This window comes from Musca autumnalis, unplaced genomic scaffold (assembly GCF_047663935.1).
Source record: "Musca autumnalis isolate F117 unplaced genomic scaffold, ASM4766393v1 scaffold_2, whole genome shotgun sequence".
In the NCBI taxonomy this organism is placed as follows: domain Eukaryota; kingdom Metazoa; phylum Arthropoda; class Insecta; order Diptera; family Muscidae; genus Musca; species Musca autumnalis.
Window position 1 is genome coordinate 204,435,543 of NW_027411755.1, and position 23,772 is coordinate 204,459,314.

General features: G+C 37.0%; 1 protein-coding gene across 3 annotated transcripts in view; it reads right to left on the reverse strand.

Annotated features, from left to right (window-relative positions):
- Window positions 1-14,801, reverse strand: part of LOC141395162 (integrin beta-nu-like) — a 29,643-nt gene extending 14,842 nt beyond the window's left edge. The window contains exons 1-3 of one of the 3 annotated variants that reach the window (XM_073970664.1): window positions 14,503-14,801; window positions 14,019-14,095; window positions 6,749-6,938 (exon numbers count right to left, since the gene is read on the reverse strand). In XM_073970664.1, coding sequence (XP_073826765.1) covers window positions 6,749-6,836 — 88 coding nt within the window. In that variant the 5' untranslated portion in view covers window positions 6,837-6,938; window positions 14,019-14,095; window positions 14,503-14,801. Of the gene's footprint in view, window positions 1-6,748; window positions 6,939-14,018; window positions 14,096-14,235 lie in introns of all 3 variants that reach the window. The other 2 variants (XM_073970663.1, XM_073970662.1) reach the window with 2 other exon arrangements.
- Between the last annotated feature and the right edge of the window lie 8,971 nt (window positions 14,802-23,772).

The window sequence follows — 23,772 nt, forward strand, 5'->3', positions numbered from 1 at the left end:
CATTTGGGGTATTAAACGTTCCATATGAAATTTGTCCACGCCTTCATATCGCCCCCATAGAACGTACCTTCCGATTTTCGGTGTTTTGAAGGTTGTGACCTCAATATTCCTCAGAAAAGGTTGAAAATTGCTACTTAGTCTTTGTTAGGGTAATACTGTTTTCCCCCAGAAACTGGTCGGTACAGGACCACACCTTAGGACAGCCCCCATAGAACGGTACCTCCCGATTTTCGGTATGTTGAAGGTTGGTGCCACAATAACCCACCAAAATTGGTGGTACTTAGTCTTCGTTGGAGGTATAAAACTTTCTCCTAGAAATTTGTCGGTATAGGTCCACGCCTTCATATAGCCCCCATAGAACGGTACCTCCCGATATGCGGTATTTTTAAGGTTGTGGCCACAGCAACCCACCGAAATGGCTGAATTTTGGTATTTAGCCTTTGTTGGAGGTAAAAACCTTTCTGACTGAAATTCGTCGGTATAAGGTTCACGTTTTGATATAGCCCACTTAGAATGGTACCTCCCGATTTTCGCAATTCTGAATGTTGTAGCGTCAATATCCCACCGAAAGACTGAAATTTGTTATTTAGTCTTCCATGGGATTATCAAATATTCCAGAAGAGAATTATAAGTATAGGTATAGTATAGGAACCCGCGATCCTTTTTCCGCTTAGAAACGTACCTCTTGATTTTAGGTATTTTGAAGGTTTTACCGAAATATTGGAAATTTCGTATTTAGTCTTCTTTGAGTCTAAAAACTTTCCACCAGAAATTTGTTGGTGTAAATCGACGTTTTAATATAGCCCTCCAAGGAATGGTGCCTCCCGAATTACGGTATTTTGAAGGCTAACCTTGTTTTACCGAACTTGCTGATATTTGGTTTTTAGTCTTTTTCATAAACGAAAGGAACCAAACTGTTGAATTTTACTTCAATACAACTCGTGTTGGAGGGTATAACAAGACCGGCATAGCCGAACTTAACGCTGTTCTTACTTGTTTATTTATATTTTTATACCCTCAGCATTTATGCTAACGAGGGTATGTGCACTTTGATACGGATAAATGTGCCGAAATAATGATTTTAGACCCCGAGTTTGCTTGGACGAAATCCGTTTCAGACAACTTAGAGCTGATTTAGCCATGTCCGTCTGTCTGTCTATCTGGTTGGAGCGCACTATAACTCTCGAACGGGTCAACCGATTCTGTCCAAAATTTGTCCTTCGTAATATTTTGTCCAAACATAGTTTAAGTTCAAAGATAAGCCATATCGGTCTACTCTTTCAGGTATCTCCCCCACAAAAGTTCGAAAATGTTTGGAAAATTGTGAGCACGATAACTCTTGCACATCGTGAAATTTCTACAAGATACAGGTGAAATTTCAATATGGACTCTATCGGTCCACTCCTTTGGGTACCTCCAACATACACTTTCGGAAAAGTTCTGTTTAGGACCTGCTCTTGAATCGCTTTTAATCTTTTTGCAAACTTTGTATTCGCAATTACAATTGTTTTCATGGGCAATTCCATATTTCCTGAGAAAATTTTCCGAAAGTTGTAAACAGCCCTACGGCACCATGTGTAGTGATTGGGGCGCCCAATAACTCTCGGCCAACTCGGTCTAAAAATTGGCCTTCGTACTATTTTGTTTCAAATTTTCAACAGTGGCAAAATACCCCTCAGTAAGGTTGGCGACATTTCCTGAGTATTTCAGCCATGTAAAACTTCTCTACAAGTAGTGTCGTAAGACACTCCGATCGGATTCAGTAATAAACAGTATGTCCCAATATCAGTCCAACCATTCGGGTACCTCCCCCACAAAAGTTCAAAACTTTTCGATAATGTTATGCGCACGATAACTCTCGAAGGCAGTAACCGAATTGGTTTATACTTGCACATCGTAAAATTTCTACCAATATGGACTCTATCGGTCCACTCCTTCTGGTACCTCTCATACAAAATTTCGGATAAGTTCAGTGTATGACCTGCTCTTGAATAGCTTTGGTTCTTTTTGCAAGAACTTGTATTCGCTGCATCATACGTTTTTAGAGGGATAAATCCATACTTCTTGAGAAAATAGCCTGAATGTTCGAAAAAGCCCTACGGCAATATATAGTGCCTGGAGCGCACGATAACTCACGAAAGTATCAGCCGATTCGGTCCAAAATTTGTCCTTCTTTATATTTGTCAAAACTTAGTTTAAGTTCAAAGAAGAGCCATATCCGTCCACTCCATTCGATACTTTCCCCTCAAAAGTGAAAAAATCGCTTAGAATGGTACGCATGATTATCTAAACGGAGCAGCTGTCCAAAATTTAGACCTCCTAACATTTTGCCCAAATTAATTTAACTTTGAAACTAGTTCACATCGGTCTTCTTCTAAAAAGTTCAACATTCTGTTCAACGATCCTTTGCTTCTCCTTGTGGTCCCGTTTACAGCGTTATGTTGTATTTCGTGGGAGGTCCATGCTTCCTGTCACAGTTTCCCTAAAACTCTAAATTATGCGGTGATTAACTGAAATGAGTGATGAGCGCCATATTAATCGAAAATAAATGACTTCCCAAAATAGGATCCAAAATGGACTATGTCGATCCATTCCTTCAGTTATCTCCTCCGCAATACTGTTGAGTTCTAATCCAAGTGTATGTATTTTTCGGCAACTTCACACGGCCAAAAAGGGCAAAAAAATATTGAAAACTCCCTAATACATAATTGGGGAAAAGGATTTTGTTTACGAAAAAAATTTGCTATTCGATTCGGTATTGTCACTAGATGAAAGTTTCAATTCACACAGCCTGAAGGTATACTCAGTCGGCAAAATTTGTAAAACTAATAAAAAAAGGCTGGGATACGATAGTTATAAATGGCAAATCACGGAAGATATAGATAGAAATGTCAACATTATAACGGAAGCCATAGTAAAGCCATTCGAAGAAAGTTGTCCCCTTCGAGAGCGGAAATTTGCCTATGAAAAACCCTGGATGACAGGAGAAATTCGTAACTAAGGCAAAGAGGTCCGAAGGCTTTATAACAGAGCTCGACGTAAAAAATTAGCTGTATTCTGGGACAACTATCACACAAAACTTAAAGAATACAACAAACTGACTAGAACGCAATTCCTGGAAACTCTTCTGTGAACAGGTAGACAGCGAAAATGATGTATCAAAAACAAGTAAAAAAGTATCAGTTGTGGGGGAGGTATCGGAAGGTCCGTTCCTTCCACCACAGTATTCGAAGAAACATTACGATATCTATAGTGTGGAACAACGCAGTATTCGGTTCGAGCTCTCCAGTCACTACATATGGTGTCATAGGGGATTTTTACAACTTTCGGGTTTTTTTTTTCTCAAGAAGTATGGACTTACCCTTGACAAAAAACTTTTAATGTCATAATTGAGACATCGAATGCAAGTTGCTTCAACAAAAATCAAAGTGATTTGAGAGCAGGTCTTAAAGTGAATTTATCCAAAAATGTGTGTGGGAGGTACCCGACGGAGTGAACAAATATAGTCCATATTCGAACCTGACCTATAACTGGTGGACATATTAGGATGTGTAAAGTATGGACCAAATCTGTCACTCCCATCAAGAGTTATCTTACGCACAATTTTTCCGAACATTTTTGAACTTTTGTGGGGGTGGTACCTGAAGGAGTGGACCGATATGGCTTATCTTCGAACATAAACTAAGTTTGCACAAAATATTACGAAGGCCACATTTTGGACCGCAACGGCAGATCCGTTAAAGAGTTATCTTACGCTCCAACCACTACACACTGTGTCATAGGAGTTTTTTTTTGCAACTTTCAGGCTATTTTCTCTGGAAGTATGGACATGCCCCTGATGAAACTTGCACCGTCGTAGGGCGGGCAGTGAATATAATTTGCTGCAACAAAAATCAAAGCGATTCGAGAGCAGAGGCCCTAAACTAAACTTTTCCGAAATTTTGTGTGGGAGGTACCCGAAGGAGTGGACCGATTGAGTCCACGTTGAATCCTCATCTAAGTCTGGTGCACATTTCACGATGTGCAAAGTACGGACCAAATTGGTTACTCCCTTCATGAGTTATCGTGCACACAAATTTTCCGAACATTTTCGAACTTTTGTGAGGGAGGTACCTGAAGGAGTAGACATATTCCAACTTAAACTAAGTTTGGACAAAATATTACGATAGCCAAATTTTGGATCAAATCGGCTCATCCGTTTGAGAGTTATCGTGCGCACCAGCCAGCCAGACAGACGGACGGACATCGACTCCAAATTGTCTGAAACACATTTCGTCCAAACATACTTGGGGTCTAAAACCATTATTTCGATGAGGCACATTTTGCCCGTATGAAAGTGTATATACCCTTTCTAGCCTAAAGGCTGAGGGTATAATAAAACAGTTTCTATCGAAAACCCATACACGAGGACACGTTGGAACTTTTGATAAATACGCATTTCCCGCCCTGCACTGCGGTGCACGCAGGGGTGTCGGCATAGAGAATATATTACAGACAAAGCACCAACAATTGAAGAAGCGATGGTAAAGGATGACATCAAGAGTTTCAAAGCAGCGGGACCGGATGAGATATTTCGGGCCTTACTCCAGAAAAAGATGGACTACATTGCGCCCAAACTATATGGAATCTTCAACTCATGCGTATACTCCTAAAGCCTGGCAGGAGGCAAGGGTAGTATTTATCACCAAACCTGGGAAGGCTAGATACGCAATTCCTAAGTCTTATCGTCCGATAAGCCTAACATCCTTCTTGCTTAAAACTATGGAACGTATAGGCGATACCATGATTAAGAGCAAGATTCCAAAAGATATGCTTAAATACAAACAACATCCATACGTTAAAGGTAGATCAGTGGAAACCTCATTATAGAGGTTGTACACCACATCGAGAGCATCTTCGACAGGAAGATGTATACACTAGCGGTGTGCATTGACATCGAGGGTGCTTTCAATAACCGAAACAAGTATCCAATCCTTAGATAAATTTCAGGTGAAACGAGCCTTTAGGGACTGGATGAGCCAGATGCTAAGGAATAGGTGGATAAGCTGCGGGCTACATGATGTAACAATACGGGACAAAGTTGGTAAGGGAACGATGCAGGGCGATATTATCCCCACTCCTATGGGTCACTACCGTAAATACCCTATTAGGGATTTGGGGGATTTGACCCAGTCTGATATGCAGACGACGTTATAATACTTCTGAGGGGTAAGAATTCAAATTTGCTATGCAGAAGAGCTTAATAAGCCCTAAAATTCGCGTACAAGTGGGCTACACCAAGAGGTCTTAACGTAAACCCGGAAAAACGGAAATATGTATTTTCACTAGGAAAACAACACTGGGACACTTTGAAGAACCAGTTTTCCTAAACAAGACAATCAGTATTTCCAATAAAGTTAAATATCTGGGAGTAATCCTGGATAGAAAACATAAATGGAAAGACCATATTCAAGAGAGAGCTAACAACGCTTATATGTGTTGGTCAACCTGTAGAAGGGTCATAGGCTCCAAATTGGGTCTTAATCCTAAGATGACACTATACAAAAGCTTAGTTAGTAACATACGCTTCAGTAGTCTGATGGACAGCTATGGATAAAAAGTGTAATATTAAAATACTACAGAAAGTCCAACAAATGTGCTGCTTAAGTGTAAGCGGCGCAATGAGGACAACACCAAAAAGGGCATTATAAACTTTTCTATATATGTATGCACCCAATAGAAATTCAGATAAGGTATGAAGCGGCCGTCGCAGCTATACGACTTAAAGCGTATATCAAAACATTTTACGGGTAACAACGAGAGAGTCAATGGATAACATTGTGTCGGACCGTATACCTGAAACAATAGTAGCTGTCTCATGTGAGACATTAATTCCAGACAGAGACTCGTGGATCGGCGGAGCTCTAGCACAAATGCCGACTGGAAACTGTTGTTATACAGACGGTTCCATGTGAGGTGGGAGAATGGGACTGTGTCTTTTCATTGACGGTCCAGATACCGAAATGTCTCTTCATTTGCCATCAAGGGGAGATCTGAGGAAAAAACTAAAAACCTATTATTGCTATTATAGGCTTACAGGTGTCCTTACAGGTCACCTGGGTTTACAAGCTTATCTGCACAAAATTAATTGTGCAGATAACAGCATATGCAGGGCATGCGGAAAAGATGACGAAACACTAGAACATGTTCTCTGTCAATGCCCCGCTTTCGCAAACATCAGATCCCAGTTTTTAAAAAACGACACAATACCAGATCCTAATCAAGTAATGATATATGATTTGAAACTATTAAGGGATTAAGGGTACAGAATTCCTTAAATAAAATACGGCAAAGTCGCCTTCTTCAAATAAATCTAGTCTAGAGCGCACAACAGGGTTACTTTTGGCTTAAGTGTATGTTCACTTAAGTACACTGGCGCCACTGACCTCTCTTTTCAACCTGACCTAAACTATGGTGACCAACTGAAATGACTGGTGGGCGCGATATCTATCTAGAGAAATGACTCCAAAATTGACTATGTCAGACCATTCCTTTAGGTACCTCCCCCGCAAAACTTTTGAGTTTCAATCCAAATCCATATTTTTGTCGGCAAGTTCATATTCCTCCTAAATTCATACGTTTTTTGGGAAAGAAGTGTTTCAATTCACACAGGCTGAGGGTATATCTCTGTCGGCAAAGCCGATTGATACGTTTTTACTTATTTTCTGAATTTCTAAAATTAAAAATTTTAAAATTTGTTGCTACTTACATTTGACTAGCTTCACATAGACTCGCTGCGGCTGTACTTGAACTGCTCGATTGCTGGTTAATTCATAATCCTTAAGGGGTGCATTCATGAGGGTGTGTAATTCTGGTTCATTTTCGTAAATATAATCAGCACCACAGCCATGCTCTAAAAGTTGGGTGCGATTAAGACAGCGATAGCGTAGCTCATAAAGCTGTTCGAGATTACGAAGAAATCATAATTTAGTTTTTTTTTCTGATATCAATCGATGACGAAATATTGGGTATGGGTGTTTTATATATAGATATTGTGTATGAGTTTCGAACGATAAGTCGGGTAAATTGGAAAATTGATTAAAATTTTGATTAAAGTTATGAGTGGTAGAATTATTTTAACCTCTGTGGGTTTAGTACAAATTTAAAATAGCTCATCTTCTATATGCAAACAAAAGACGAATCTTTGCAAAATGTTAGCGTCCTACTTCAACTTGTTTGGATGCGTGTTTACAGGAGACGGACGGACGGAGAAGTCTATGTCAACTTGGCTTTAACATGGCAAAGCTAAGAATTTATATTGGACCCTCTTTTATCTCAAGTGAACACAGACCTCCACATAGTGTAACCTGGGAAGCGGCCTTTAACACCAGTAAAAGGTAGTGAACTAATAAGCGGCGCGCGTTCACGCATAAGAACATTTAAATTTTAAAACTTGGCTTGGGTGTTGGGCTATAGACTAGAGTTGACAATCTAGTTCCCGAAGCGGATCGATATTTTAGTTCCTTTTCCCAAAAAGAACTAGTTCCTTAATTTAGTTCAGAAAACCAAATAGTTGAGAAACTAGTAGTATTTGAAGAATTGTTCTATTTTATCGTTCTTTTCGTTCCAAATAGTTCCGAGACTGAAATAGTTAATCGAATCTTTCTGCTTCATCGCTCTTTTTGTTTCCTTCGAGACCGAAATGTTTTCATGGTTTGGTGGATGACTTGACATAAAAATAAATTGCAGCGAATAAACAGCAACGACGAAAGATCGACGTAGCCGTTAAATTGAAGAAACGAAAGGAACGCACAAAATGATTTTAAAATTTGAATTTATCAAAATTATGGACAAGTTTTTGAAGTCACTGAAAACAGATATATAATTGAAAATAAGCTTTAAAGCCACATGAGATAATTAAAATGACATAAAATTTATTTCTCACTATTATTCTTCAATTCTGAGAATCGTAGAAATGTCGTAAATGCTTTTATTCAAAAATTTAATTTTTTAACAAAAAATTTAAAATTTTTTCAAAGTGACTTTTTTCGCGACTTTTTTAATATTTGAATGAAATAAACGTTATTATAGTTATTAGTAGGCTTATATTTATTCATTCGTGCAACAAAAAATAATTTTTTTCACTTTTCATGTTGTTTTCTCAAGAAGTATAAACTTGCCCCTAAAAAAACTTTTACCGTCGTAATTGAGGCAGTATGTTGCTTTAACAGAAACCAAAGTGATTCGAGAGCAGGTCTTAAAGTGAACATATACGAAATTTTGTGTGGGAGGTATCCGACGGACAACTATAGTCCATATTCAAAACTGATCTATATCTGGTAGATATATTAGGATGTATAAAGTATGGACCACATCCGTTACTTCCTTTAAGAGTTATAGTACGCACAATTTTTCCGAACATTTTTGGAGGAGGTACCTGAAGAAGTGAACCGATATGGCTTATCATCGAACTTATACTAAGTTTAGACAAAATATTACGAAGGCCAAATTTTGGACCGAATCGTCATATCCGTTCGAGAGTTATCTTGCGCTCCACTTATACTAAGTTTGAACAAAATATTGCGAAAGCCAAAAAAATAAAAAATATTGCGATTCGGTTGATCCGTTCGAGAGTTATCGTGTGCTCCAGCCAGCCAGTCAGACAGACGCACGGGCATTGTGCGAAACGGATTTAACCAATCACGAAAATCAATAGCCTTCTTCCCCAAAATTTCGTTTCGATCCCATCAAAATTGCGACCTGTAGCGTGATTACAAATAAATGTGAAAACCAGATGTATTATCGACTATTGTGATATCTCCATTGTGAACTTTTCTTCTTCTCAACATTAGCTTTTTGCCCATTCGGACCACTCAATATTGACTGACCATCTCCACAATCAATAGTTCTCTTCCTCTCTGGGACCCCCATCAGCCCCGAAAATTTCGTGAACGTGATTGGATCAAAATTATGACCCGTAGAATTACAAAAAAAAAATGAAACAATGGGATGTATTACCGACTATTGCGATAACTCCATCGTTTAACCACCTACGTCAACCAACGTTGCATCATTGTAAAGCTGAGATTTTCTACTTTCATAGACATGTTTTGCTTTTCGAAGGCCACCATCTAACGCTGTGATGCTCGACATTACATTTGAACTCCCAAAAATGAAAACTTGGGTTGGATTAGCGACTATGAGATATATCCGTCGTTTGTCCACCTACGCCAACCTACTTTGCATCGTTGTAAAGGTGATATTTTCTTCTTTAATTGTCGTGCTTTTCTTTTGGAATACTCTTAATAATAATTATAATTGTTCCACAAACATCCCAGAAACGACAAAGGAGACTTCTCTCTTATCAATGAGTGCACACCGATTCATATTAGCTCAATGATATGGGTCCTACTGTTTATCACCGAGTCCAACGTCGTGTCCTAACACACCACTTTGTAGAGATGTTTTACATGGCTGAAATACTCAGAAAATATCGTCAACATTACTGAGGGGTATTTTGCCGCCGTTGAAAATTTAGTGATGCTTGGCCGGAGAAGCGAATCCACGATCTTCGGCGTGCAAGGCGGGTGTGCATATCATTGCACCACGGTGGAATACTTTTTATAGAAACGGATATATTCAAATTAAAATAAAACCTTGTCTTTTTTTCTCTGCACATAAGTTCCCACATAAGATCCTACTCCAGGACCCCCACCAACCCCCAAAATTTAATGACTCTCCGACCAAAATTGCGAATAGTAGCGTGATTACAAGGTTTAGATTGACAGACGGTCGAACGGACACACATAGCCAGATCGGCTCAGCTTGTCGAGACATTCATTTTGGTATATACGTATTGTACGACGATTATTTCGATGCGTTACTCTTGTGTCAGACACTGAAAATAACACATGAAAATATTTTAGCTTTTAGGAGAGAGCGGAGTTGAAGGAGCTCCCTTTCTCCCTTCTTACCCATAAGCTCAAAACATTTTCATGAAAATTTTCATAGTCTGGCAGAAGACTTACATACTTTTTGGCCAAAACCAACTTATAATGCCATCCCCACATAGTGGTGTAGGGTATAAAAACTCGCTTATAGTTTTGCCTTGGATCCATGTTATATACATTTTTAACTGCCACAGGATCAACATTTTATACCCTCCACCATAATATGGGGGGTATAATTAAATTTTACATTCCGTTTGTAAAACATCGAAAAATTCATCGGAGACCCTATAAAGTATATATTCTTGATCAGCATAAAATTCTAAGGCGAAATATACATGTCCGTCTGTCCGTCCGTATGTTGAAATCAAGATACAGCTCACAATTTTTATAACCTCAACCTTTAGGCTAGAAAGGGTATATACACTTTGATACGACCAAAAATGTGCCTCATCCAAATAACGGTTTTAGACCCCAAGTATGTTTGGACGAAATTCGTTTCAGACAATTTGGAGTCTATTTAGCCATGTCCGTCCGTCTGTCTGTATGGCTGGTGCGCCGACGACGACGGCACAATGTTTTTCTTGCGCAAGTCCATATTTCCAGAGATATTGGCCTAAAAGCTGCATGAAACCCTGACGACACTAACCAAAATGGCAAATCAGCAAGATAATTCTCGCATGGATTTTCTGATTGGTGCAGACTTTCCACATCGTATTATTTCATGTAGTCATGTATCAGGTTGGAATATGGATTGTATCGGTCCACTCCTTCGGATATCTCCCACACAAAATTCGGATAAAGTGAAGTGTAAGAGCTCCTCTCGGATAGTTTTAAAATTTTTCAGTAAGTTTTTCTTGCGGCTCCCTTTACGATGGTTCAATTTTTTTCTTGCGCAAGTCCATACTTCCTGAGATATTGGCCTAAAAGCTCCAAGAACTCTGACGGCACCAACCAAAATGGCGAATCCGCAAGATAATTCGTGCAGAGAGTTTAAAAGCTGCATGAAACCCTGACGACACTAACCAAAATGGCAAATCAGCAAGATAATTCTCGCATGGATTTTCTGATTGGTGCAGACTTTCCACATCGTATTATTTCATGTAGTCATGTATCAGGTTGGAATATGGATTGTATCGGTCCACTCCTTCGGATATCTCCCACACAAAATTCGGATAAAGTGAAGTGTAAGAGCTCCTCTCGGATAGTTTTAAAATTTTTCAGTAAGTTTTTCTTGCGGCTCCCTTTACGATGGTTCAATTTTTTTCTTGCGCAAGTCCATACTTCCTGAGATATTGGCCTAAAAGCTCCAAGAACTCTGACGGCACCAACCAAAATGGCGAATCCGCAAGATAATTCGTGCAGAGAGTTTCTGATTGGGGCATTTATTTATTGTGTTTGGTTTAGTTTAGTGTGTCAAGAAAGAATTAATTTCGCTATAACTCAGAAGTTTGACCTACGGCAAAACTGTCCTTCCGGGTCCATCACATTATCTTCGTCGACATTAATCGCCAAAAAGAATTTTTTACCCCCCAGCCTTTGATCTCTATATTTGCGAGTATTGATATTTTTCCTTAAAACGGTTTAAGAAAACGGGTTTCTTGTTCTAGAACTGCAACTAACAAAGTTTTCAAAAGCTAATTATTTTAATTTGATTGACAACTCTACATGCTTTTTAATGGTATACATATAAGTTTAATCGGTTACTTAAAACCGGTTCAAAAATCGGTTTTGATGTCGGAATATCCGGTTCAAAAAATTGACAATGAAAACGGGACAAAATCGATTAGATGTCAAAGAGAACCGTACCTAAAATCTTCTGAGCAAAATTTTTGTAGAATATATGGATGCTGAAAAATCTTATCTTGTGGTACTTTCACTACGTTTCAAGAAATAAAGGACGAAAAGGACATGAAAGGCATTGAGTTAGAAGAATGAAATGTTCTACAAAAAGATTTGCCAATTGATTTCACTGAAGACATGTCACCTCAAAACGAAGCTACAACAACGTCAAACAGAGATATGGAGCTATTTTCCCAAGTACTGTAGGGAAAAAATCAAAAACTTCATCGCGCGATATCTCAGAAACTTGACCTATGGCGAAAATTTCCTTTTGGGTTATTAGTATACTCATCAAGGGCTTTCATCTCCAAAAGAAATTTTCCACCCCCCAAAAATGCTGCTGCACAGTGTTATCACACAAACATGGCTGACATTTGGTACTTTGTCTTCGTTGGGGGTATAAAATATTGTTGACATAGGTTCACGCCTTCATATAGCCCCCATAGAACGGTACCAACTGATTATCGGTTTTTTGAAGGTTTTAGCCTCAATATTCCAGCGAAATGGCTGACATTTAGTATTTAGCCTTCGTTGGGGGTATAACACTTTGCCGCTGACATTTGTCGGTATAGTTTCACGCCTATATCCACATAGAACTGTACCTCTTAATTTTCGGTATTTTGAAGGTTTTAGCCTAAATTTGGTATTTAGTCTTCGTTGGGGGTACAAAAATTTGCCTCTGAAATTTGTCGATATTGGTCCACGCGTTCATATAGCCCCTATAGAACTTCGGATTTTCGGTATTTTGAAGATCTTAGCCTTAATATTCCACCTATATGGCTTCATTGCCTTCGTTGGCGGTAAAAAACTTACCACCTGAAATTTGTGTGTATAGGTCCTTCATATAGCCCCCATAGAACGGTAGCTCCCAATTTTCGGTATTTTGAAGGTTGTGGCTTCAATATTCCACCGACATGGCTGAAATTTGGTATTCTGTCTTCGTTGGTGGTATAAAACTTTCACCCAGGAATTTGTCGGTACAGATCCACGCCTTCATATAGCCACCATAGAACGGTTCCTCTCGATTTTCGGTATTTAGAAGGTTGTGGGCCCAACAATCTACCGAAATGCATGAAATTCAGTATTTAGTCTACGTTGGAGGTAAAAACTTCCCGACTGAAATTCGTCGTTATAAGCACATAGAACGTTAATTTTCGTAATTCTGAAGGTTGTGACGTAAATATCCCACCGAAATGACTAACATTTGTTATTTAGTCTTCCATGGGGTTATACAATATTAATGAAGAGAATTATCTGTAAAGTTACCAGGGTTCCTATATCCGCCATAGAAGCGTACCTCTTGATTTTCGGTATTTTGAAGTTATTACAGAAATATCGGACATTTGGTATTTAGTCTTCTTTGAGTATAGAAACTTTTCGCATGAAATTTGTAGGTATAGATGGACGTTTTGATATAGACCCCATGGAAAAGTACCTCCGAATTTCGGTATTTTGAAAGTTAGCCACATTCTTTTACCGAACATGCTGAAATTGGTATTTAGTCTTCTTCATAAACGAAAGGAAACTAATTGTTCCATTTTCCTTCAATACAACTCGTGGTGGAGGGTATAGCAAGCTCGGCCCGGCCGAACTTAACACCGTTCTTGTTTGTTTGTAAAAGCGATTTGCGGTGCCAACTCTAGCTCGAAAACAAATTAACCGATCGTTTTATATTTTTGTGGGCTTATTCAGAACGTAAAGATTAAGCCCTTCACCGTTCGGTTTTATAAAAGATATTTAATCTTACTGAAATGTCAAAAAAGTCAACATTTAAATTTTTGGCTTAAACAACTGACGCTGTTTGGTCATAAAACGGGCAAAAAAATTATATAAAACCGATCGATGAAGGACCGGATTTTGATGTCCTTGATAATCTCACAAAATTGTTTGACAATCGGTTCATTAGTTTTTGAGCTAGAGTTGGTACCGATTTGAAAATGTTATTTCAAGAAAAACACATTTTTAGTTTCTATGTTGCATACAAAACAAAAAAAAATTGTTCCCTTCCAAAGCTCATATTGTTCCGATCGGCTTGAAAATTGTACCACATATTATATGCTACTGCTACTCTAAAATAAGCCATTAAAAGTTTTTCGATTTTCGGAAATTTACAAGTGGGGGTCACCCCTTAAATGCCACTTTCCAATAAAATCATTTGATTTTGAACAATGAATCACACCTTATGCAATTAATTTCGTTTTTCCGTCGACTTATCGAACCATGATTATTTTTAAATAAAATCAATTTTACCTTATCCGTACACCAGGCACACGATATATCCGCACTTAAACATCTTTCACAGGTATCCTCGAAAATGCAAGGATTATCTGAATTAAAATGCAACGAAAATAATTAAACATAATTTTAATACTTGCTTTTAATATGTAATATTTTTTAATAGCATTCATAATACATATGTATTTTAATTTAATTTTCTTTATGAATAAAATTTTAAACACAAACGCACACACACACACACCTCCGTTTACAGCAATAAAATTTAAATAAATTAAACAAACTATCAGAATTTTATATAATTCACACATTTTTCTGTTATTTTTCTATTCATAAATTTTGATTCTTAAGGTGCTATTTTTTATTGTTGTTGTTCGTTTTATTCTTATTGTTGTTATTATTATTATTTTTATTATATCAAACAAAATCGTCGTCACGGCACATATTAGCGTTCTTAATTAACACGGCTTGGTGGCACAAACTGCCATGCTCACGTTACCATTATTTTAACAATACTGAGAGGCCAACCGCTCGCCACCCATTGGAAATTGTTAATAATACTTCTTTTTTTAGTTTTTGCGTGAGTGGGTTTTTAGTTGTTGTTGTTCTTTCTGTGTTCTATCGCTAGAATTTTTTTTTTGCTTATCAAAAGTTTGATAAACAAACCAGCAAGAGAAATTCGTAAGAATTATGAGTTGTGGAGCATGGTGGGGTTAAATGGAAATCCAAAAGTATGACACAGGGGTTGGTAGCTGATCGAGTTGGGGGTATAAAACGCTGACGGGCACGTACCTACTGATACATTTAAATGTAATCCATTTGCATTCGAATGCTTTAACTAGAACTGTTAAACATTTGCACTCGCAATGGGCATTACTAAATTCCATTAATTAGTCATCTTCGTTATCGATGAATGAAATTTACTGAATCGTATGTGTTTAAAAAAAAAAATGTTAGTAATTATTACAATGACATTACAATGCCGAAAACCGTTCAAATATTTTCCATTCAGACTCGACGAAATGTTCATTGGTAATGAGAACAAGTAAGAACGTACCCTCCACAATGAACTCTATTGAAGTAAATATGAACAATTTGTAACCAATAAGCTCTTCATCTACGTTATGTCTAATTTCTTGGAGTAGAATAATATTTTAACTGATTATAATCACTTTATACTAAAAATTTTCTATGTGGAGGTTTTCTACCCACGGTGAGTGCGGTTCTTTGGGGGCTACATGAAGACATACACAAACAAATTTCTTGTGGAAAGTTTTATACAACCAACGAAGACTAAACACTCAATTTCAGCCATTTCGTAGGGATATTGAGGCCACAACCTTCAAAACACCGAAAATCGGGAGGTACCGTTCTATGGGGGCTATATGAAGACTTTGGCATATACAGACAAATTTCAGGCGGAAAGTTGTATACCACCAACGAGGACTAAATACCAAATCTCAGCCATTTCGGTGGGATATTGAGGCCACAACCTTCAAAATACCGAAAATCGGAAGGTACTGTTCTATTTGGGCTATACCGGCAAATTCCAAGTGGAAGTGGAGTGCCCCCAATGAAGACTAAACACAACATTTATGTCATTTCGGTCGGATATTGAGGCCAAAAACTACAAAATATCGAAAAATTGAGAGTTAATGCTCTATGGGATATATATGAAAACATAGACCATTATAGCCTTTTTTTAATACCGAACATCCTAGAAGTAATAGGATCTTCTATACCAACAAGTAAAAAAGGATCAGTCGGCTTTGTCGACAGAGATATACCCTCAGCCTATGTGAATTAAAACTTTCATCTACGGGGAGATCGAATGTATTTAGGGTCATTTGGACATTCGAACTTGCCGACAAAAATGTGGATCTGGATTCAAGTTCAAAAGTGTTGCGGAGTAGATACTTACAGGAATAGACCAACTGGGTCCATTATGGAAGTGGATCTTATTTTGGGAGTCATATCTTTTCGACAGATATCGCGCCCACAAGCCATTTCAGTGGATCATCGTATAACTTTTGGACCAGTAGGCCAGGAAACATGGAATTGTCCACGGAAAACATAATATCGCTTTGAACAGGACCACAACTAACAGCATCGGTATACATTTCCAAAGGATCTTTGAACATACCCTATACTGCACTTAGACACAAATGTTGAACTTTTGTGGGAGAGGTACCCTTAGGAGAGGAGGATAAATTTGGAAAAAATATTAGGAGGTCCAAAGTTTGGACCAAATTGGTTGATCCGTTCAAGAGGTATCGAGCATTCCATTTTATCGACATTTTTACAAATTTGGGGGAAGTACCGGAAGCTGTGGACCGGTATTGCCCATCTTTGAATAGAAACAAAATATGGACCAAATCGGTTGATAATTGAACTTTTGTGGGGAAGGTACCTGAAGGAGTGTACCGATATGGCTTATCTTCGAACTTAAAATAAGTTTAGGCAAAATATTACGAGGGCAAAATTTTGGAACGAATCGGCAGTTCCGTTCGATAATTATCTTGCGCTCCAACCACTACAAACGGTGTCATAGGGTTTTTGTACTTTTCAGTATGGACTGGCCCCTGAAGAAACTTGTAACGTCGTTTAAAGGACAGTGAATACACGTTGTTACAATAAAAATCAATGCTATTCGAGAGCAGGTCCTAAACTAAACTTTTCCGAAATTTTGTGTGGGAGGTACCGGAAGGAGTGGAACGATATAACCCAACTTCGAACTTAAACTAAGTTTGGGCAAAATATTACGAATGCGACATTTTTTCATATAAGAATAAAATAAATAAATATAGGAAAAAATTGCCCGGAGTCGGCGTGGAGCTATTTTTTTGACTCAGACTCTGACTCCAGCAAAATTGCTCGACTCCGGCTCAGACAGATAGACAGACGGACATTGATAACTCAACTCCAAATTGTCTGAAACGGATTTCGTCCAAACATACTTGGGGTCTAAAACCATTATTTCGATGAGGCACATTTTGCCCGTATGAAAGTGTATATACCCTCGTTAGCATAAATGCTGAAGGTATAAATATCTGAAATATTGCGAGCTGTATCTTGATTTCAAAAGACAGACAGTCATGGCTATATCGTCTTAATGCCTGGGTACATAAGCTGCCTCGCCTACTTGCCTTGCTTGCTTCTGATAACATAATAAACAAAGATGTCAATATTATAAGATGTCAATATTATAAACAAAGACGTATAGCAATAAAGACCCGAACAAATGCATTTTCCAAAAACATATGCTAATAGTTACACATTTTGGTTACAGATGGCTACACAACTCACTGGAATTGATAACAGCAATGTCAATCGCTTTTGATTCCCATTTCTCGCGGCAGAAAACATTAACGTCGTGTTTTGTGGCTAAAATTTGTTTCTTTACTATTTTTTATTTAAAAAAAAAAAAACAAAAGTCAACGCCGTAAAATTTGAGTTTTAATGTTTTTCTTGTCAATATTCCAATGAGTAACAGTTTTCGTTTAACAGAATGTTGCTATGATATCGTAGCAACAGAGGTTAACTCCCTCTACAGTTAATTTTTAACAATTGACTTTTCCTATCTTATAATAGGTTTGTCCTTTTACGTACTGAACTTTACTGAACATTGTTTCTTCAGTAATGTTTAGCAACATTTCAATTATACAATTGTCAAAACTTTACTGAAGAAAAAATGTTCAGTAAAGTTCAGTACGTAAAAAGACAAACCAAATATTGACATCTTTGTAATAAAAACAAAGACATAAATACAACAAGATAAGACATTTCTTTTGCTATCATTCTTCAGTGAATGGCTTTTGAATTTAACATAATGTTATGTTACGATATGGTGATATAACATTTTTTTCTTTTATACATTTTTACGTATTTAACCGAATTTACGGGTCCAATTGACATGGAATTATTCTTGAATAGATCCTTGAATTCATAAGTTTCGTTTCTGATACCATTACATGAAATGTTCCTCCTTGGTTGCGATTTTGAAATAACTGCAACCTGTTAAGGGTAATGTTTCGATACATAGTTTCGTAAACATTTTTTTGTTGCATGCATTTTGTCAGGTCTTTATTACTTTATGTCTTTGATAAAAAAGAAAAGGGCAACCTAGATCGAAATTGCCTCTGCCTTCTTTATTCTTTTATTTTTGTTATGTCAGAAATGAAGCAGGGAAGCAAGGATCGAGAATTTAAAAAAAAATCTGATCAAGAACATATGGTGATTTCTAAGTGAAATCAGACACTTTTCCAAAAAGTTGTTTGATTTCCTCTATTTTTTGCAAAACATTTCAGTATATTTTCAGATTTTTTTTTTCTATTTTGACAAATATTAAAGAAGATATGATTTTTTCTTTGCCTATAGTTTTTACAGAATTTGACTTTTTCATGACGCGATATCGCTGGAACCATTAGTCAAATAAAATATGAAATAGACGAAATCAAAAACCAATTTTTAAAACAAGTGAGCAAAGGCTATAGTCGGGAAGGGGCCGACCATGTGATACCCAACACGATTACCACTGTACATAAACTTTTCACTGGTAAACATTTCTTTTAGGGAATATAATCCGACTATCCGACATAATATGCCTCTCTCTCTCTTTGGGACCCCCATAAGCAACCAAAATTTCGTGACCATCCGATCAAAACTACGACCTGTAACGTGATTGCAAAATATTGAAGAATTGAATGCATTACCGACTTTACACCAATGTACATGTAATATTTTCTTCTTCCATTGACAGGCTTTGCCGTTGGAATACCCCTACTAGAAGCCGATATATTCACAAAGAATAAAACTTTGAATTTGTCTCCATATGAGTTTTTTCCCATTCCGACCCCTAAATATTATCAGACTATCACCAAAATCAATAGGCTTCTTTCTCTGTGGGCCCCCATCTACCCCCAAAATTTCGTGATGACTTGATCAAAATTGCGACCTGTAGCGCGATTTCGAAAAAAAATTAAAATTGGGATGTATTACCGACTATTGCTATATTTCCGTTATTTGGCCACCTAAGCCAACCTACTTTGCATAATTGTAAAGGTGAGATATTCTACTTTCATAGTCATGCTTTGCTTTTGGAAGCTTACCATCCAAAGCTGTGATATTTGTCATTATAATTAAAATCTGAAGCGGATCAACTTTTATTATTATAATTTCTCTTATGTACATATTTTATTTTAATACTTTACGTATACGTTCTCACTAATTCAATTATTATTACGCATCCTACAATTAAATATTTGAATTCAACGGTTAAAAATGCAACCATGTACATATTTTGTAAATAGTACTATTAATTAATTTGGGTGCCACCGTGGTGCAATGGTATGCACACCCGCCTTGCACACTAAAGGTCGTGGGTTCGATTCCCCGGCCAGGCAACATCAAAAATTTCAACGGTGGCAAAATACCCCTCAGTAATGTTGGCGACATTTTCTGAGTATTTCAGCCATGTAAAACTTCTCTACAAGTGGTGTCTTAGGACACGCCGCACAGTGGTTCAGAATCGTTTTTTCCTGGTCAAAATTCTGTAACTTTTGAACGGATAGAGATATATTCATAATTCTTTTTTTGTTAGGCAGATAACACAATCAGCTTTCAGACGAATTATAAGCGGTAAAGTTCGGTCCGGTAGTTGCAGAGAAATTCAAGGTCAAAGTTAAACTTTTGAGTTTTTTAACTATTTTTCATCAAAATATGAGTGTTTTTGGGGTTTTTATATCCTCCTATGTATTAAAGATGGTCAAACAAAACAAACCAAACAAAATAATTACCAAAAAAACTTAAAAAAAAAATTCGAAAAAATTTCGAAAAAAAAAAATTTTCAAAAATTTTTAAAAAAAAAATTTTACAAAAAAAATTTAATTTTTTTCAAAAATTAAAAAAATTCTCCTTGGGTTTTAATAACACTTATATAACTCGTATAAAAACTCATATACTCAAAAAAGTTGTAATTTGTGTCAAAAAACTGTAATTCATATAGAAACAGTATAGAAAAACACACATTTTTACCCATGTAGTTTCAATAAATTGAAAAAAGTGTTAAACGGACTGAACGGGACGGGTACAAAAGTATATATGGGCTGGAAGAGGAGACTTTCGGTTATCTTTCTGTGAAAACAGAACTTTGTTCCATGTTGTTCCACAAAAGTTCTAGTCCACTAAATTTGGAATTTCATAAAATTTAGTACCTGAGGAATAATAAAATAGATCATATTGTGTAAACGCTACGATAATTTACTAAAACTATTTTTAAAGGCCACAATCCTACCTACCATACAAAAAAACAATGAACACAATAACTGTTATAGTTTCAGAGAAATAGCTTCGTCTTTCTCCAGAAATTTGCAAAAATTACGTATTTCCCAAAAATGGGGAAAATGCTCGTCTTTAGGGGCACGCCACGCCCACACCTTCCAATATTTGGGCCTAAGTTTTTGGTTTCCTTAGTTTCAATATGTTTACTATCGAATCCTATATAGAAATTAAATATCTTTGACGAAACAAAATTTTGATTTTTGGCCAGGAAAATCGATTCCTGAACCATTGTGCGCCGTTCGGACTCGGCAATAAACAGTAGGTCCCTTATCATTGAGCTAATATGAATCGGGGTGCACTCATTGGTATGAGAGATGTCTCCCTTGTCCCGTATGGGATGTATGTGGAACAAGTATTATTATTATTACTATTAATTTACATCTTTGATCATACTACGTTCTTGTACAACTAATACTAATCGCGTCTCATCCTAAGTACTTAAGTAATCAAAATTGCAATAAAATCGCTCTCATTCTACAGCTAGAGTTGAAGGCTTAACATCAATACCACGCTTGGCCAAGTTGATGGACTCAGATGTTTTGCTGGAAATAATAGCTAAATGGAGAGTCAAGTATCATCTTAAATTAATTTCGTTGTTTTGTTCTTCTTGAAATCGCAAAAATGAAAAGTTGGGCTGTATTAGCGACTATTGCAATATCTTCGCTGCTTGACCACCTATAACAATATTATGCGCCGTTGTAAAGGTGATATTTTCTACTTTCATTAGCAGGTTTTGCTTTTGATATTCCCCTTATAGATGCGGAGATATGCGCTTTGAAATAAAACGTTAACTTTTTCTCCAAATAAGTTTTTTGCCCATTCCGACCCCTGAATATTATCCGACCATCACCAAAATCAATAGGCTTCTTCCCCTCCGGGACCCTCAGCAACACCCAAAATTTGGTGACAATCCGATCAAAATTGCGACCTGTAGCGTGATTACAAGGGTTAGTGGGACAGACAGACGGACGGACACACATAGCCAGATCGACTCAGCTCATCGAGACATTCATTTTGGTATGGGGTATAAGTATGGGTCTACGACCATTATTTCGATGCGCTACAAACTTTTTGGCCAACACCAACTTATAGTACCCTCCCCACATAGTGGTGTATGGTATAAAAAGTGTCCAATTTCACTCAGAAATCCCCATATTTACTTCATAGGGTCTCTGATGTTTATTTTGCTGTGCTACCATAGACTAAAGAAAGCATAGACGAAGAAATCCTCTCACTCTCCTCTTGGCTCCATACAAATTACTACGGAAACTTTGAGGCCCCAGTGACACGTGTTAACATATTCCGATTGTACTCAAACTTTGTCAATTTTAAAATCTAACAAAACCAAAATCTTTAGGGGGCCGCATTAAAAATCCGACAACGATTTTTTCCCTTTGAGTTAAAACCAGTCTAATGTGGGTGGTATTTGGCAGGATATACACACATCCTCATATAAAAAAAAAATCAACAATATCTTGCAATTTACCCCAAATCATTGCTCAATTAAGCGAAAAGACTGGCAGTCTCCGTGAGTGCGACCCCTAGAAAAACACAAACAAACACATTAACATCTCAGTTTATACTTGGTCTGTTCCTTTACTTTTGAAAATGGTAAAACCGGCAAAAGTAGCAAAAGTTGTGAACTGCTCTCATATGAATTGTATGGTGTCAGAAGTAAAGGAACGCTTTTCGAGTAAAAAGTGGTAAAACTTGAAGATTCTTGCACGTAAAGGAACAGAGCTACTTTCATTACTTTATGTTGTTACAAACGGAATGATAACTTTAATTATATTCTCCATACTATGCTGGATGGTATAAAAATAAGCGAAGGCATCCTCTGGTGAAATAAATAGGAACAAACTTATTCTCTTACAAGATTGTTGTCTATGCTAACATATTTTCTTCTTTAAAAATTAAGGAATTAATAGTTCAGCCTAAAAACATACTTTAAATCAAGAAGTATCAATAATTATCGATAAAAATGTTGTTATCGGGAAATTACTTTATAATGCTACACAATTTTGACAGATGTCGCCCTTGCAAAAATATTCTTAAAAATCCACGCCTAAAATTGTGATGGTCCCTTGCAAAAATATTCTTAAAAATCCACGCCTAAAATTGTGATGGTCCCTTGCAAAAATATTCTTAAAAATCCACGCCTAAAATTGTGATGGTCCCTTGCAAAAATATTCTTAAAAATCCACGCCTAAAATTGTGATGGTCCCTTGCAAAAATATTCTTAAAAATCCACGCCTAAAATTGTGATGGTCCCTTGCAAAAATATTCTTAAAAATCCACGCCTAAAATTGTGATGGTCCCTTGCAAAAATATTCTTAAAAATCCACGCCTAAAATTGTGATGGTCCCTTGCAAAAATATTCTTAAAAATCCACGCCTAAAATTGTGATGGTCCCTTGCAAAAATATTCTTGAAAATCCACGCCTAAAATTGTGATGGTCCCTTGCAAAAATATTCTTAAAAATCCACGCCTAAAATTGTGATGGTCCCTTGCAAAAATATTCTTAAAAATCCACGCCTAAAATTGTGATGGTCCCTTGCAAAAATATTCTTAAAAATCCACGCCTAAAATTGTGATGGTCCCTTGCAAAAATATTCTTAAAAATCCACGCCTAAAATTGTGATGGTCCCTTGCAAAAATATTCTTAAAAATCCACGCCTAAAATTGTGATGGTCCCTTGCAAAAATATTCTTAAAAATCCACGCCTAAAATTGTGATGGTCCCTTGCAAAAATATTCTTAAAAATCCACGCCTAAAATTGTGGTGGTCCCTTGCAAAAATATTCTTAAAAATCCACGCCTAAAATTGTGATGGTCCCTTGCAAAAATATTCTTAAAAATCCACGCCTAAAATTGTGATGGTCCCTTGCAAAAATATTCTTAAAAATCCACGCCTAAAATTGTGATGGTCCCTTGCAAAAATATTCTTAAAAATCCACGCCTAAAATTGTGATGGTCCCTTGCAAAAATATTCTTAAAAATCCACGCCTAAAATTGTGATGGTCCCTTGCAAAAATATTCTTAAAAATCCACGCCTAAAATTGTGATGGTCCCTTGCAAAAATATTCTTAAAAATCCACGCCTAAAATTGTGATGGTCCCTTGCAAAAATATTCTTAAAAATCCACGCCTAAAATTGTGATGGTCCCTTGCAAAAATATTCTTAAAAATCCACGCCTAAAATTGTGATGGTCCCTTGCAAAAATATTCTTAAAAATCCACGCCTAAAATTGTGATGGTCCCTTGCAAAAATATTCTTAAAAATCCACGCCTAAAATTGTGATGGTCCCTTGCAAAAATATTCTTAAAAATCCACGCCTAAAATTGTGATGGTCCCTTGCAAAAATATTCTTAAAAATCCACGCCTAAAATTGTGATGGTCCCTTGCAAAAATATTCTTAAAAATCCACGCCT